Source organism: Lupinus angustifolius, chromosome LG20, assembly GCF_001865875.1.
Source record: "Lupinus angustifolius cultivar Tanjil chromosome LG20, LupAngTanjil_v1.0, whole genome shotgun sequence".
NCBI lineage: Eukaryota > Viridiplantae > Streptophyta > Magnoliopsida > Fabales > Fabaceae > Lupinus > Lupinus angustifolius.
This window is the reverse complement of record NC_032028.1, coordinates 3,339,924-3,355,548: the sequence shown is the minus strand read 5'-3', so window position 1 is coordinate 3,355,548 and position 15,625 is coordinate 3,339,924. Positions and strand designations below refer to the sequence as shown.

General features: G+C 33.5%; 3 protein-coding genes across 3 annotated transcripts; all 3 read right to left on the bottom strand.

The window, feature by feature from the left end:
* LOC109336630 lies at nucleotides 367-3,245 on the bottom strand. The gene is made up of 3 exons (XM_019573343.1): nucleotides 3,012-3,245; nucleotides 1,248-1,453; nucleotides 367-990 (listed from the first exon to the last, which is right to left on the bottom strand). Exons 1-3 carry the CDS (start codon nucleotides 3,111-3,113, stop codon nucleotides 723-725), a joined length of 576 nt encoding a protein of 191 aa, XP_019428888.1. The 5' UTR covers nucleotides 3,114-3,245; the 3' UTR covers nucleotides 367-722.
* On the bottom strand, nucleotides 8,121-8,764 carry LOC109335184. The gene is made up of 2 exons (XM_019571291.1): nucleotides 8,687-8,764; nucleotides 8,121-8,609 (listed from the first exon to the last, which is right to left on the bottom strand). Exon 2 carries the CDS (start codon nucleotides 8,581-8,583, stop codon nucleotides 8,212-8,214), a length of 372 nt encoding a protein of 123 aa, XP_019426836.1. The 5' UTR covers nucleotides 8,584-8,609; nucleotides 8,687-8,764; the 3' UTR covers nucleotides 8,121-8,211.
* On the bottom strand, nucleotides 9,583-10,079 carry LOC109335630. Its single transcript, XM_019571786.1, has 2 exons — nucleotides 10,002-10,079; nucleotides 9,583-9,924 (listed from the first exon to the last, which is right to left on the bottom strand). The coding sequence occupies exon 2, from the start codon at nucleotides 9,896-9,898 to the stop codon at nucleotides 9,587-9,589; it is 312 nt and encodes a 103-aa protein (XP_019427331.1). The 5' UTR covers nucleotides 9,899-9,924; nucleotides 10,002-10,079; the 3' UTR covers nucleotides 9,583-9,586.

Sequence of the window (15,625 nt, the reverse complement as noted above, 5' to 3'; positions counted from 1 at the left end):
ATTGCAAAATAATAAAGAAAAATGAGAAAAGGATACACTGACCATGTATAAATGGTTTATGATGAATTGTATGTATATGAATCTTTACACTATTAATGTATGAATTCTGCACTCCAAAAAAAAAAATAGATATCAATAATTTTTAATTAACATAATTATCCACAATTTTAACCTCCCATAGTGATATTGATGCTTAGTTATTGTTGTAATAAAACTAGCATTTTGATAGGCGCCCTAGTGTCAATCAACCTACATTTTTTTCAATCAATAAGTTTGATTTAAAAAACTGAAAGTATCATTCCTGTGAAACTTCAGTGGGGATTCGCCGAATAATATAAAAGCAGCTTCAAGTTCTTAAAGTTAGACGGCAAAGCTTTCAGAAGTTCTATTCTACAGAGGGGAAAGAACCACAGGAACATTTTATGCACTTCCAATATGAAGTGTTTCCAAAACCTGATACATGTTTCCACAAATTGAACTAGGGAAAACCACGATTCAAACACTCGAAATTTCTAACTCGCCTTTCAATAGTAAAATTAATGAGTGTTGTAAGACAATGGCTAACTGAGCAAAGCCAGCCGAAAACCCATTATGTTCAAAACAGTGACAATGAAAGAGGCATATGATGCATCATAGTTTTTTTTTCTTCTTTTTCTAAGAAATAGACATCCACTGACATTTGACAATGACAGAGGCTCAAAACTTTGATGGTTGTTCATCCATCACGCATATCCAGCCATACCAACTGTGGAGCTTGCCCGATTTGCTTTATGAGAAGCTGGAGTACTGGTTGCCTTTGTGAAATAGATGTAGTAGTATACGTTAAGAATCATGGTTGCAACAACAAAAACTGCTCCAGCAACAAAGATACCTTTCCTTAAGGTTTCACAGGTGAAGTTTTGAGCATAAATCACTCCCCGGTATTTAGTATGATAAGCATTCTTCGTTGCACCAGCAATCAAGCATGCTTCTGCAACCATAAAAGTCATCCTGGAAATGCATGAAATGTAACAATTGAACTTCAGTTCATATTGAGGAGGGAGTATGATCAATATATGCACTACAATCATGTAACATTTCGTGAATACCAGCTAAAAATTGAGAAAGTCAAGAATCCTAACTTGAGTAAATTAGGACAAAATGCACAAACTTTGGAACAAAATAATATTTACAAGTCACCTGTAAGGCTTTGAATCTATAGCCAAAATGGGTGCGTAATTATTGTATCTATAAATCAAAATTCTCACCAAGAAGAGAAAAAATATATAATAGACCATGCACGATTTCCCCCAGGTATTAAAGGCCTTCCAAAGCACATGCACTTTGTTACTCCCATAAGCAGTGATTCACTTGAAAGAAGAAAAAGGAAAGCACCCACTCCATAACCAGTTGCAACATCTGAATTGTAGGTGCAGTATGTTTCATTTGTTCTTTCATCTCTGAACATGGTTCCCTGTCCAGCAAGAGCATAGAAAAGGGAGTGGGGTCAGAAAACTCAATGAAACTTGAATTTGAATATTAAGTTAGCAACTAAATGAATAGCAGTGTAACAAATATAATCTTAACGAAATTGACTGCAACACATTCATTGAAGGGCATGATAGACATGAACAGCCCACACAGTGCAGATTTTCCCTAATGTGCTTTCTAACAAACTTGAAAAAAGTAACAAGACTAGTTCGTATTTTACTCATGGCCTAACATTAATCAAGCAATTCATTATCCATATTTCTGATTTCATTATCTCCAGCTTAGTGTGTGTAGACTTTTGTGGAATTTTGATGTTGTGAATGTTTTTGACAAGAGTCCTTTCTGTTTTTAAAAAAAGGATGAACTGTTTCTATTTGAAACCTGTCTTTAACAAAACACATCATAAATGCAACGTCCTCTACAGAATGTAGCCACTAAATAGAATCCCTGCCTATTCCCTAACACGCAATTCATAAATGCAATGGACATAGGTTAATCTTTATAGTTTATACCATATGTGTTGGTGCAGCGCAAGCAATAATTGTGTAACATTGGCCACAAACAATCAAATAAATGGACAGAGAATAAATACAAGAGAAGAAGACAAGAAAGTTTGTTAATGAGGTTCGGCCAATTGTGCCTACATACCCAAAAGTGTTGAAGGGCTCCCAAGATATTATTTGAGAATAAGGACTACAAGTTAACATATTTCAATACTAGGCAATGTAGAACTTCATATAGTAACATATTTCAAGCATCCCCAACAATATGTAATGCTAAAATCCTGATTGGCAAAGTTACTTGGTTACAAGGACATACAAGACTGGATTAATAATAGCACAAACAACTTCAATCTTAAAGTGTTAAAATAATTTTCTATCTCCAAATTTACACATGAAGTTTGCTGAACATAAATTGTACCCGAATGCAGTACCAAACGAGGCTATATATGAACATTTACAATGAATTCAACCATATAAGTATATAACAGTAGAAGCTACTAAAGCCACACTTTGTCACCCTCAGCATGTTCAGTAATGATGACCAGAACAAAAAATACATGTTATCTTATTCCAAACATATACCAGAGATGGCAGAGAGCCACATTAGTCATTGTCCTGCTACATAGTATATAAGTATGTAACTCCATGATCCAGTTACACGATCTGCAACTAAATCACCAAATGTTTTAACACAGCATATCGAAATTCTAGAGTGGCATTTCTGTATTTTTATATTATTTAATTGCTATTTTAGTTTCTCTATGCTAAACATAATTATTTTTACCCTGGTAAGTTTGCAAAAATTACTTTTATTCTTTCTTTCCCCCAAACCTAATCAGTACAACAATCCAGAGATAGAATGTTCCGTAAAAGAAGTTAGCGAAGTGTGAAACGAAGTGACAAAATATTTGGAAAAAATATATATAGATAGATCTCTAGTTACCATGTTTGAAACCGTAATGTTTCATCAAGAATTAAATTATAGGAAAAGAGGAGTGAATAAAAAAAGAAAGTGAAGTTAGAGAGAGAGAGGCTTACAACGCTTCTTCTTCTCTCAGCAGCAACGGCGAAACCGAAGGCCACTAAGCACAAAACCACCAGCAGAAGGTGGACCAGGGTGGACCCTCTTCCCTCTGCCATCTCTTCTATTCTCTATTGTTGTTGTGTTGTGCTTAGCTTACACTAATTAGAGACAGAAATTGGAGAGAGAGAGAGAGAGAGAGAATCAAGGTAGAAGAAGGAAGGGGTGTGAAGATAAACAACACTCACTACTTTTGTGTGTATGTACTCTTTCTAAGGTTAAAGTAAAGTACCCTTTCATAGTGTTCAGGATAATATTGGTATCTTCCACGCGCGCCTACGGGCACTGTGCGACATGCGCGATTCAAGGGGTTTTTACTTCCTCGAGTATCAATATTCAGCATGCCAAATGAGAGGGAAGGTGTTTTCCACGCGTCCTGTGCTCTTATTATGAAGCTACTAACAGATAAGGTTAAAAGTGTAAATTTACTAAAAAGGAGTTTGGAAAAAGAAAAACCAAAGTTACATTGTAACTTTTTGAATTTCTATTTGAAACTAGTTTTCAGAAAATTAAATTGAAAGTTTAAAATATTTAAAAATTATATTAGTTATTTCTCAATTTGAAAGTGATGTTATTAAACTTGGATTAATCATCAACTAAATTGTTTATCTTGTGCATTTGACTAAGCTGCATAGGTTAGATAATTCCTTGTTTGTAAAGAAAAAATTGGACACTGACACAGTTATAGTTATGATGTCCAACTATGGTGTTAATGTTCATTAAACATTAATATCTTGATTTTTTTCTCCACCTTGGATATAATGAATGACTCAGATTACAGATTACAAAGTAGAGGCTCCAAATCCAAAATAATGACAAAGCTCAAGATATGTAACCAAGCACTCTAATAATCTCACCACAAAGTTAGATTTTAGGAGTTGCTATTTGAAATTTTACGCATTAACACAAAAAAGTGGAATATTTAAATGTCGCTAGTGTGAAGATTTATGTTAATAATATATCATAGATTATTCAGTTATATTATTTATATTGAAAAGTCATCAATGATGATTTAATATATATGATAAACGATGTACTTAAGGTTAACCCATAAGGGTAGGTAGAAAGTGCTCAGTACACGACCCATATTTAATGGGACCTCAAATTTATTCTGACATACATATTAAGGTGTCAAAACGGACTATCCGGACAGGTTCAGGTTAAATCAGATCGAGTTAAAAAGTCCAGATATAATTTATGATTATCAAACTGTAGCTCAAACCTGCCCTAAGCGGATTGCGGGTTGTGGCGGACCGGCCCGTATAAACTAAAAAATATTAATTTTTTTAACATATTTAATCTATTTAAAAAATATGTATATTTTGATTTTAACATACTACTTTTTAACACATTTGTTATACCAAATGCAACCAAACTTGTAGATTTAATGTCTTGTGTTTGAATTAAGACGTGATGTTAAGTCCATGTGTATGATTTTTAACATAACTCTTTTTTTAAATCTCTCATTTCTATTGGACTCTCACTCTCTAACACAATATTAATTTGTAATTTTACTTTAATATATAAACATTTAAATACTATCAAAAATATTATTTTTTATATGTTCTTTGTCAACACTTTCATTATGAACTATTATATTAAATTTGGTTGTGTAGAGTTCCCTATGATAAACAATTTATGTTGATTTTAGTTTTGTTGTGAACGTTATTTTCTTTATTATGTGTTCTGTGGTAAAAGTTAAATCAAATTAAATACACAATAACATAATACATATTATCTATTTTTATTATAAGTTGTTTTGTAAATTTTCATTTAGTGCTTATTACCAAGTCAAAGGTTCAAAAAATATTAAAACAAATAAGTAAAACGGGTAGGCCAAACCCGCCCGGGTAAGTCCGGCCCGAGTCCAGGTTTAAAATAGCCCAGATTCTATAAAGAATGCCTAAAATGATACTCAAGCCCTATAAATTTTCAGGTTTTGGCGGGCCGGCCCGATTCGACCCGCCCGTTTTTACAGTTTTACATACATAACTAATTTTATCTCCATATGGAGAATATATTATTATTTTTATTGTTTTTAAATTTTGTTATGTTGTCACTTATTTATAACATCTTCAATATTTTATTGGTTTTAATGATCATTATTTTATATTATTGATGTATAATTGAAATAAGAGTTGAATCTTTTAGTGTGAAAAGTATGACATTGTTTAATTCTCTTTAAGAAGAAAACTGCATAAAAATACATTAGACTTAAGTGTCCAACAATTAACCAATGAGCCAAAAAATAAAGTATATCTTACGTTATCACAATTTATATGAACTTTTTTTGTTTGAAATTTATTATAAAAATATTATATTAATTAAATTATTTAATATACAATGAATAATCATTTTGATTTGCTATCACAATTTTTTTAAGTCCCAAATTTGTTCAAACTTTAACATTTAAACCTTATATGGTTAATTCAGGGCCCACGTTTCTCACACCAGACCTACACAATGTCAGGACCATTAACGATGTTAAAAAACTTCATGATATGTATGAAGGTGTGTCTTGAATAAGTCTTAAGTCCACTTTACATGTTACAAAATTCTGTAGGTTGAGTTTTCTGCACCTAGCGTACCAAACCTGCATCTGCATTGGTATTTCCTAACTGCGTTGCTCATTTTGCATTGGTATGGATAAAGAATTATGATCCTGAATTATGCATTTGTATATATTAATTGTTCAATTGCCTTTAGTCATATACTAATATATGGTTTAAATTTGAAGGCTGTTATAACCCCTCAAACCATGTTATCTCTGTCCTTTTACAATATTAGTCCTCTACTTGTATTATACAATTAAAGGGCTGTTGTTTCAATCATTGTCTCATGAGTCATTACTTATCTCTTAATTGAGGTTCCATCAATCTACAATGCTCTCTTCTTATACTTCATAACCTATTAGCCTCATCAGGGAATGAAGGGTCAATAAGATAAATTGGACACAGAATAAAGCAACAACAGTAGTCAATCAGTCATATATAATGGTTCTCCTCATCCAATTTATGAGATAAGACAGTGACACGGTGCTTGATGACAAAACTCCAAATTAATTTCCTTCACTGGGTGGCCATCAAGTTAAAGCCACCCTATGCACGAGGATCCAGAATGAGTCTGGATGAGTTCATATAATTCATTACATGGACCCGCTACATTGATTTGTATTTGGATGCAGACTCCCTCTAAACCTGTGCTAATACCTACTGGGTATGGGTATGCGACTCACAGATTCTTAAGTACCCAATGAGTTTGTGACTACCCTCAAATTTAAAAGATATTAAATATAACTGTGAATGATTTATGTCATTTGTGTTAGTTTTCTAAAATTTTATACATTATTTAGATAATGTACCAAAGAAAAGAAACTATATTTAAAATTTTAAAAGTATTTTAAATGATTTTAAATGACTATTGTAATATTATGATTAAATTTGATTTAGTAAGAATTGTTCAATTAACAAAATATTAGATTATACATATCAATTAATAACATAACATCATTATTTAATAACATCACACTCACATTTATGAATTACTATATATATATATAAATATGAAAGAATAGCATATACATGTATCTGTTAGTATGAGTACCTTATTACGCAGACTCATACAACAACGAGTCTTAAAAATACAGACCCAGACCCAAGCCATTGTAAATACTCTTTATGATACTCATGGGTCTAATATCGATTCTCAACCCTAATAGAGAAATGTATAAAATTTTGGTATGTGAATTTGAGACCATTGGATATAAAATAATGCAAAATGAACAGGTTACTTGGTCAACGGTCATTGAACGGTGATGCTTGGAAGTTGGAACTTAGAAATGCAGCAGAACACACAACATTAAAAACCAAAATAAATAAAAAATAAAGTGCAACGTGTTACATAACTAGGATTTTGCACATTCTGGTGTAAAATATCTGATAATACTCTATCTATATCATGTCCCGAACCAAACAAAATATGTTATTATATTTAAAGAAAAAAAATTAAAAAAAAATATACAGTAATATTTTTATATTATTTAGTGACACTTTATTGGACAGTAGAAACATGGAGACATGGTCCTCTTAGGACATAGATCCATATTCTAAATACTTCTCATCCATGTACATAGTCATTACTGAGTATCGAATTTCTAGCAATCAACTGTGCTGTACGTTGTCGGCAGAGTTAAGCGCATTATTTTTCTGGATTCCAGAGTGAAGTACATTTTGGCTTCATTGTTTAGGTTTCAGTTAAATCATACACATACTGCATTATGATAAGATTCTTTATGATAAGAATAATGCACCAAAGTTGAGTTTGTTCCCTACACTCAGAAAAGGGCCATGTTATCAGCAGACATGAGCATTTCCGGGATTTGACAGGCCTTCATATTCTTTTGCTACTAGTGCTACATACTCTGACTTACAATATTTTGGTCATCATAGAGTAAACGTAGGATTGGAACATTATCCCTTGACAACAAAGCCCTCTCTGCTTTTCCAATCTGACCAGCAAATAGTAAACTCAGTGCTCTAAGCATAACACTTGTCATGTTGACCATGACATAGATTTTCATTAGTTCTCTCCTACGCCACACAGTACAAATTGGACCAACGATCAATTATTTTCTACTTCTACATTGTAGATAAGAAAGCAATGGTTTTCCACTTTTCCAAAATAGAATATGCTCATATACTTTTTCTAGCAACCGTTTTGATCTTATACTTAAAAATCTCTGTAAATGGCAATCTTCTGAGTTCTGACACATGCCAACTGACAGAACTTATTGCAACACTAGCCACATTCAAAAGTTCAGACAAGTTTGTGTACAATAATTGATATTCCACTTAACTGGTTAACCTGGTGAAGCCAGGTTAATAATTGGAACCTTGGTAGGGTGATTTAGTAAAGATGTGCAGACTAGTTTATAGAGATTATACAACAAATTCTAAAACTTACTTGTTCTGATTTTCTTTAAAGTATAACCAAGTTGCAAGATTTGGCATATATTAATCTCTACAAACTCAATAGAAGGTGCTTAATTAGTAGATGGTCTTGAGAAGTTAAGATAGAAAAACACAGAGTAGTAAATTCAGGTTATACCGAAAGACAAGAACATAAAAGACATGAAAGTTACATTCTTGTACCACTACTCTACATCTTTCTATCTATAGTAATTGGAATTTCCTTGTTGAGATTCCATATATCATCATCCCAAACAGCATCACAGTACAAGGAACTAAAAGCTTCACCATTGAAATCCATATCCCACCATGGGAACCAAGTTGAACCCCATGACATTTGCTCATCTACAACACCACCCATCCATGGCATATACTCCTCCCAATTCCAACCCATTACATTATCCACTACCCCTTGTTCCACTTCTCTAGTACCTTCAATCCTCTCTTCCACCTTCACCACTTTCTGTTCAACCTCTTTCTTTGATTTCTTCTTCATTATTGCATTTGCAGCCACATCTTCAACTTTGGGAGGATTCACATTACCACCTCTTTGCCTCTTCATCTTTTACAATCTTGGCGTTCACAAGGCTGTAACTCTTCAAGTAGTGAGTAATGAAAGAGTGAAGAGAATATTGATGAAATTTATAGATAGAGATGAAGATTACCTAGGTGCTAGAGCTGGCATTGAAAAGGAGACATCACTTTGAGTTGCGACCAAGTTCACAAGTTGGGTTGGGTGATGTGATAAGTACACCGATTATCTATCCCAATTTTTCTATTAGTTCAATAAAAAATATCACTCAATTAAAAATAATTTTAAAAAAATACAAATTAATATTATCTATCCACTTGCTTCAATATCAGTTTTTTAAATTTATTCTTCATTATAGCCATTAGCTATTATTTATAGGGAATCTAATGATTTAAATTTAGATCTAAACTATTGGAATTCTCTAGAATTAATGACCAGAATGAATAATAAATTTAAGTGAATCCCCATTGTTTTTATATTACTTAAATGATGCTCATCGACTAAGAGATATACCCGGAAACACAGTAATTTTGGACATAAGATAAGTTTCTATGTGATGTGAGGTTTAGCTTAAATGGGTGTTTAGCTTCTGGGAATTATATGCCGTATTAAATATTAATGTGGTTAATTTCTTCTCTATTTTGGAGCATAACGACAAAAAATCTCACCCTCGGGACAACGCAGGGGGCAAGTACCAAGTAGCTATAACCAAGACAAAACACTTCACCTGCTCCAATTTTATTATAGTACACCTAGTACTTGTATTTTTTGTGAAAATTATGAACAAAGATTCTCTCATATTAATGGAGATGCAGGTGTATATTTTTGTACTTATTTTTAGTGACAAAAATATAATTTTATTATATTCAAAATAATAAAAGTGTCATTGAAAATTGCATTTGAAGCATTTGTCTCTCCATTTCCTAACTCGGAAATTATATGCGGAACAAGATATATCATACTAAATTTTCTTTACGCTACAACCTTTGTTTTAATTTAACAGAAAGATCGAACTTTTTTTAACTATTATGATTTAAGCTGCATCACAGTACAAGGAACTAAAAGCTTCACCATTGAAATCCATATCCCACCATGGGAACCAAGTTGAACCCCATGACATTTGCTCATCTACAACACCACCCATCCATGGCATATACTCCTCCCAATTCCAACCCATTACATTATCCACTACCCCTTGTTCCACTTCTCTAGTACCTTCAATCCTCTCTTCCACCTTCACCACTTTCTGTTCAACCTCTTTCTTTGATTTCTTCTTCATTATTGCATTTGCAGCCACATCTTCAACTTTGGGAGGATTCACATTACCACCTCTTTGCCTCTTCATCTTTTACAATCTTGGCGTTCACAAGGCTGTAACTCTTCAAGTAGTGAGTAATGAAAGAGTGAAGAGAATATTGATGAAATTTATAGATAGAGATGAAGATTACCTAGGTGCTAGAGCTGGCATTGAAAAGGAGACATCACTTTGAGTTGCGACCAAGTTCACAAGTTGGGTTGGGTGATGTGATAAGTACACCGATTATCTATCCCAATTTTTCTATTAGTTCAATAAAAAATATCACTCAATTAAAAATAATTTTAAAAAAATACAAATTAATATTATCTATCCACTTGCTTCAATATCAGTTTTTTAAATTTATTCTTCATTATAGCCATTAGCTATTATTTATAGGGAATCTAATGATTTAAATTTAGATCTAAACTATTGGAATTCTCTAGAATTAATGACCAGAATGAATAATAAATTTAAGTGAATCCCCATTGTTTTTATATTACTTAAATGATGCTCATCGACTAAGAGATATACCCGGAAACACAGTAATTTTGGACATAAGATAAGTTTCTATGTGATGTGAGGTTTAGCTTAAATGGGTGTTTAGCTTCTGGGAATTATATGCCGTATTAAATATTAATGTGGTTAATTTCTTCTCTATTTTGGAGCATAACGACAAAAAATCTCACCCTCGGGACAACGCAGGGGGCAAGTACCAAGTAGCTATAACCAAGACAAAACACTTCACCTGCTCCAATTTTATTATAGTACACCTAGTACTTGTATTTTTTGTGAAAATTATGAACAAAGATTCTCTCATATTAATGGAGATGCAGGTGTATATTTTTGTACTTATTTTTAGTGACAAAAATATAATTTTATTATATTCAAAATAATAAAAGTGTCATTGAAAATTGCATTTGAAGCATTTGTCTCTCCATTTCCTAACTCGGAAATTATATGCGGAACAAGATATATCATACTAAATTTTCTTTACGCTACAACCTTTGTTTTAATTTAACAGAAAGATCGAACTTTTTTTAACTATTATGATTTAAGCTTACTTTAATGATCAATACTTATATTTTGTATACTTCTAAGCAATCAAGAATCACTTTATCGGAGTAATTGTATAAATAAAATTCTTGTACGAGAATACAGTAAAAGATTTAAAATACTGATTGCATTAGGTCAGAACATAAACGGATGCAGTAGTAAACTAGAAATGACAATTTCGATGGACTATTTAATTTGTTTGTGGTAGCTGCCGCAAGTGGTGGGTGTATAATGAGTCCAACTCCTCTCCAGTACTGGATTCTGGATTTTAAGGGGAAACAATAAATATAATTTATTTTATTAAAAAATGAGTTAAAATTAGGACTGTTGAATTTTTATTTTTGCCACGTGTCATGATCTTAACATGGTAATGGACTCTCCAGTAACAGAGATGAACTCTTCAGTAATGGAAATGATCTCTCCAGTAATGGAGATGATCTAAATTCGTGTATAATGGATAGGAAATTTGGGGCGTGCATGTTGGCCAAGCGGCATGACTAGTAGACTCTGATTACCAAGTTGAATTGTCATATTTAAAACTCACCCACGTGATTTAGCCAATAAGATAGTAGCATGTGCAATTAGTTAGTGTAACTTGAATTGAGTTGGGATAAGGGAAAGGGGCGTTGAAAGGTGCGTGTGTCAGATGCGTGCCTTCAAGTTGAAAGCACAAGTAGCACGCCTATTGTTGCATGCATGGTCATCTACTCATGTCGGCAGCATGCATGATAGCCAAATTATACTGTGGGACACTTGGACACAGAAACACTGTTGAGTCTTGACAAGTACTAAGACATTACTCTATGAAGCTGTAAAGTCCAAATCATCAAATCCGTGCCCAATAACTTCATTTTACTACTACTTTAATGGATTGCATACGATAGACGTAATATAACAGTTTATTTTAGATGTATCTAAATGATCGATCCAGTGAAAGCTCGTCGAAGTTAGGAAAGGTATAATGATATAGTATTAAATTTTGAACATTTCATTTAAATCGGATTTTTTGCCCAGCTTGATTGGGGCATAATAAATTTGGGCCAAGGTTAGGCTTACTTAATTTTCTTCTCTTTTTTTCTTTAACTTCTTTATGTTTGAACATCATGAATTCTACTTTTCGTGACTTTAATAAGATATTAGAAACTTCACTGGAAGTTACAGAAAATAACTCTATTACAAGGAGGAACTTTGAAAATTTTACTATTGTAGATGGAAAAGACTCTTAGGTGAATTTGATATTTTAACTTGTATGAATTTAATATTTGGACACTTTTAAGAAGGGTAATACTTTAATATTTTGGCAAATTATTTTCATGATTTAAATTATTTTATTATTTTAAACGAATGTTATATGAGTGTGTCTATTATACTAGAGATGACAAAATTGTTAGGAATCATTCCTAATTGATGTGGAAGTAAGACCAATGAATCTTGGTAAATGAACTATTGAATAATTCAAAGATGGTTATTCAAAGGTCTTGGAATTACTCCTTGAGTCTTGCAATTATGAAGTATAACTTAGAAAGTTGGAGTATCACTTTTCAAAGTGTCTTGAAAAGTATGACAACAATTTAATCATTCACTATGTTTTTATGATGGAGCCTTCCTCCCCTTCACTATATATATAGAAGACTTGTGAGGAACAAATACAACAAGCAAGTGAGAAAAACATCATAGAGAAAAAGTGAAAGAGTTTATATCCACTGAGATTTGTATTCATAATGAGATACTATAGAGTTTGTATTTCCATCCTTTTTGGGTGAGATTTGGTGTTATCCTCTATGTAAGAGAGAGTCAAATATTGTAATCCTACTTTCTATAGTGGAGATATTTTCTGGACTAGGTCCCGTGGTTGTTTCTTTCTCACATTGAGGAAGTTTTTCCATGTTAAATTTTTTGGTGCTATTCTTCTACTTTTCTCTATTTTCTTTATCCATTTGGTGCTTCCATAAGTGCCTATTTTGCATCACACAGAGGAGGGAAATTGGTTCTGAAATTCCCAATAATGGTATCAGAGCTCCCAAGTTCATTTGGGGAGCTTAGCCTGTGTAGTCCAAGATGGAAGGAGCCGCTAATATCTCATTTGATGGAGATATGTTCAAGTTTATAGCTGACAACTATTCCTATTGGAAGCTCATGATGGAGGATCATTTATACTGTAAGGATATGCATGAGCCTATTTCTTGCAAAGACAAGCCAGAAGATAAGGGTGGCAGAGATTGGGAGATTTCGAATCGAAAATTTGTTGCAATGATTCGGAAGTATATTGATAGAAGTTTATTTCAGCATGTGTCCACATACACAAATGCTTATGAGTTGTGGTCGAAACTTGAATCTATGATTCAAAAGAAAACTCCTAGAAATAAAGCATATCTTGTCAGAAGGTTGGTGAAACTTGACTACAAAGATTGTTAGAGCATGATAGAGCACTTGAATTCTTCCAAGGCTCATGTCAATCAATTGACAAAGATAGATATGAAGATAGATGATGAGTTGCAAGCACTTCTACTACTGAGTTCGTTGCCTGAAAGCTGGGATACATTGGTGGTCACACTCAGCAACTCAGTCCCTGATGGGAAGGTCTTATGGACATTGTTTCAGACAGTCTATTGAATGAAGAATCCAGAAGGAAAGAATGATGTATATCCTTCCACTCTGAAGCAAATATTGTGGAGAGACGTGGAAGAAATAAAACTCATGGGAGGAATGAATCTCGTGGAAGAATCAAAAGCAAATTCAGAGGTTGCCCTCAATCTCACATGAGGTAAATAACATGTTATTATTGTAGTAAATAAGGACATAAAAGAACTGAATGCAGGTCCTTAGAGAGAGACCAGAAAGCTGGAAATGTCGCCGCAGATGATGATGTTCTCCTAATTGGAGAAGACAATTACCTAAATGTTGCATATGGTGATTGTGCTTGGATCGTTGACTCCGGTGTTTCTTTACATGTAAGTCCACATGAAGGTTTCTTCTCCAACTACAAGAAAGGTGATTAGGATACTCTGAAAATGGGAAACCATGTTACTAGAAAAATTGCGGGAATTGGTGATATTGTGCTACTAATAGACAAAAGAGGAAAGCTTATACTGAAGGAGGTGAGACATGTCCCAGATATGCGTCTTAACCTTATCTCAACGGGTAAGTTGGATGATGGTGGTTGTGTAAGCCACTTTGGTGCTGGAAGGTAGAAACTAGCAAAAGCCAACCTCATTATTGTTAGAGGCTCAAAGGAAGGATATTTGTACATTATGCAAGGAGGAATTTATTCTGGAGAAGCAAATGTTGCTACCGACTCCAAAGATCTTTGGCTTAGGCAATTGAGGCACATGAGTGAGAAGACACTTCAGATTCTCGCCAAATACCACTTCCGGGTATAAAAGGTCAAATTTTAGATTCCTGTACTGATTGTCTTTATGGTAAACAACATAGAGTCAATTTTCAGAGAACAAACAATCCCTCACAGAGAGATGAAGTACTTGAATTGGTGCATTCAGATGTTTGTGCACCATCTAAAATATCTCTTGGAGGAGCCTACTACTTTGTCACATTCATAGACGACCACTCAAGAAGAGTATGAGTGTACTTGTTGAAAAGCAAAGATCAAATACTATCAACATTCAAAGAGTTCCATGCACTAGTAGAACGTGAGACTAAGAAGAAGTTGAAGTGTCTGAAAGCAGACAATGATGGAGAGTATCATGGTCCATTTGAAGCCTATTGCAAGGCTTTTGGTATCAGACTGGAGAAGACACCAGAAAAGACTCCTCAGTTGAATGGAGTAGCTGAGAGGATGAAGCACACAATTAAAGAGAAAATCAAATGCATGTTGCAAGATGTCAATTGTAACGCCCCGAAAAATACTTCTCAAAATATTCCGGAAAAATAGGTAAATTTTTTTTTTTGAATAAAGAGATTGTATAAATTTGTTTCCTTTTTAAAACCTTCCTTTTCCGGGACATCACTTTAAGTAACTCAAATGCGGAAAATCAACTTATCGTTATCGAATGATAACTTAACCCGATTCACAATTTCCTGAATAACACAATGCATATAAACGGCTAAGTCATCTTTAGTTCATACAAACTAAGTCAACAAAGGCGGAAACTACATCGCCACTAACATATACAAAATCCAAAAAGGAAGGGCGAAAATATTAATCATCGCCAACACTAAACAAAGACATGAACGAGTTGAAGCCGTCAGTGTTTCAAAAGTCACAAAATGATAGGTAACTCCTAGTGGCTAACTCCAAAGCTAGGGTACTGCATCTTCCTCAATTCCTTATGCCCCCTCCTGGAACATCACGAACGAGTAGCTCCAAATCCGATCAAAGCTGTCTACCTGATGAGCACACGTCCGAAAAGCAAGCAATAGAAAAGAAGAGAAATAGAGAGAGTAAGACATCTAATGAACATAAATTCATTGACGGCGTGGACTTACTCAGAATATCACACTCAGACACAAAATATATTTAAACATATAATTCATTTTTTATCAACAACATCATGAAGAAATTCATAACTCACCATTTATTTCAACATTACCAATATATCAAATAATATAATCAACATTATACTCATAATCAGATCACATACATAAACATAGGAATGCAACATACTTGTAACTCACATGTGAGAATTTACTTCCACAATGGTAATGTATGCATGATATGTCATGATCATCCACCTTACACCAATATCCATCCAACATCCTAATCGG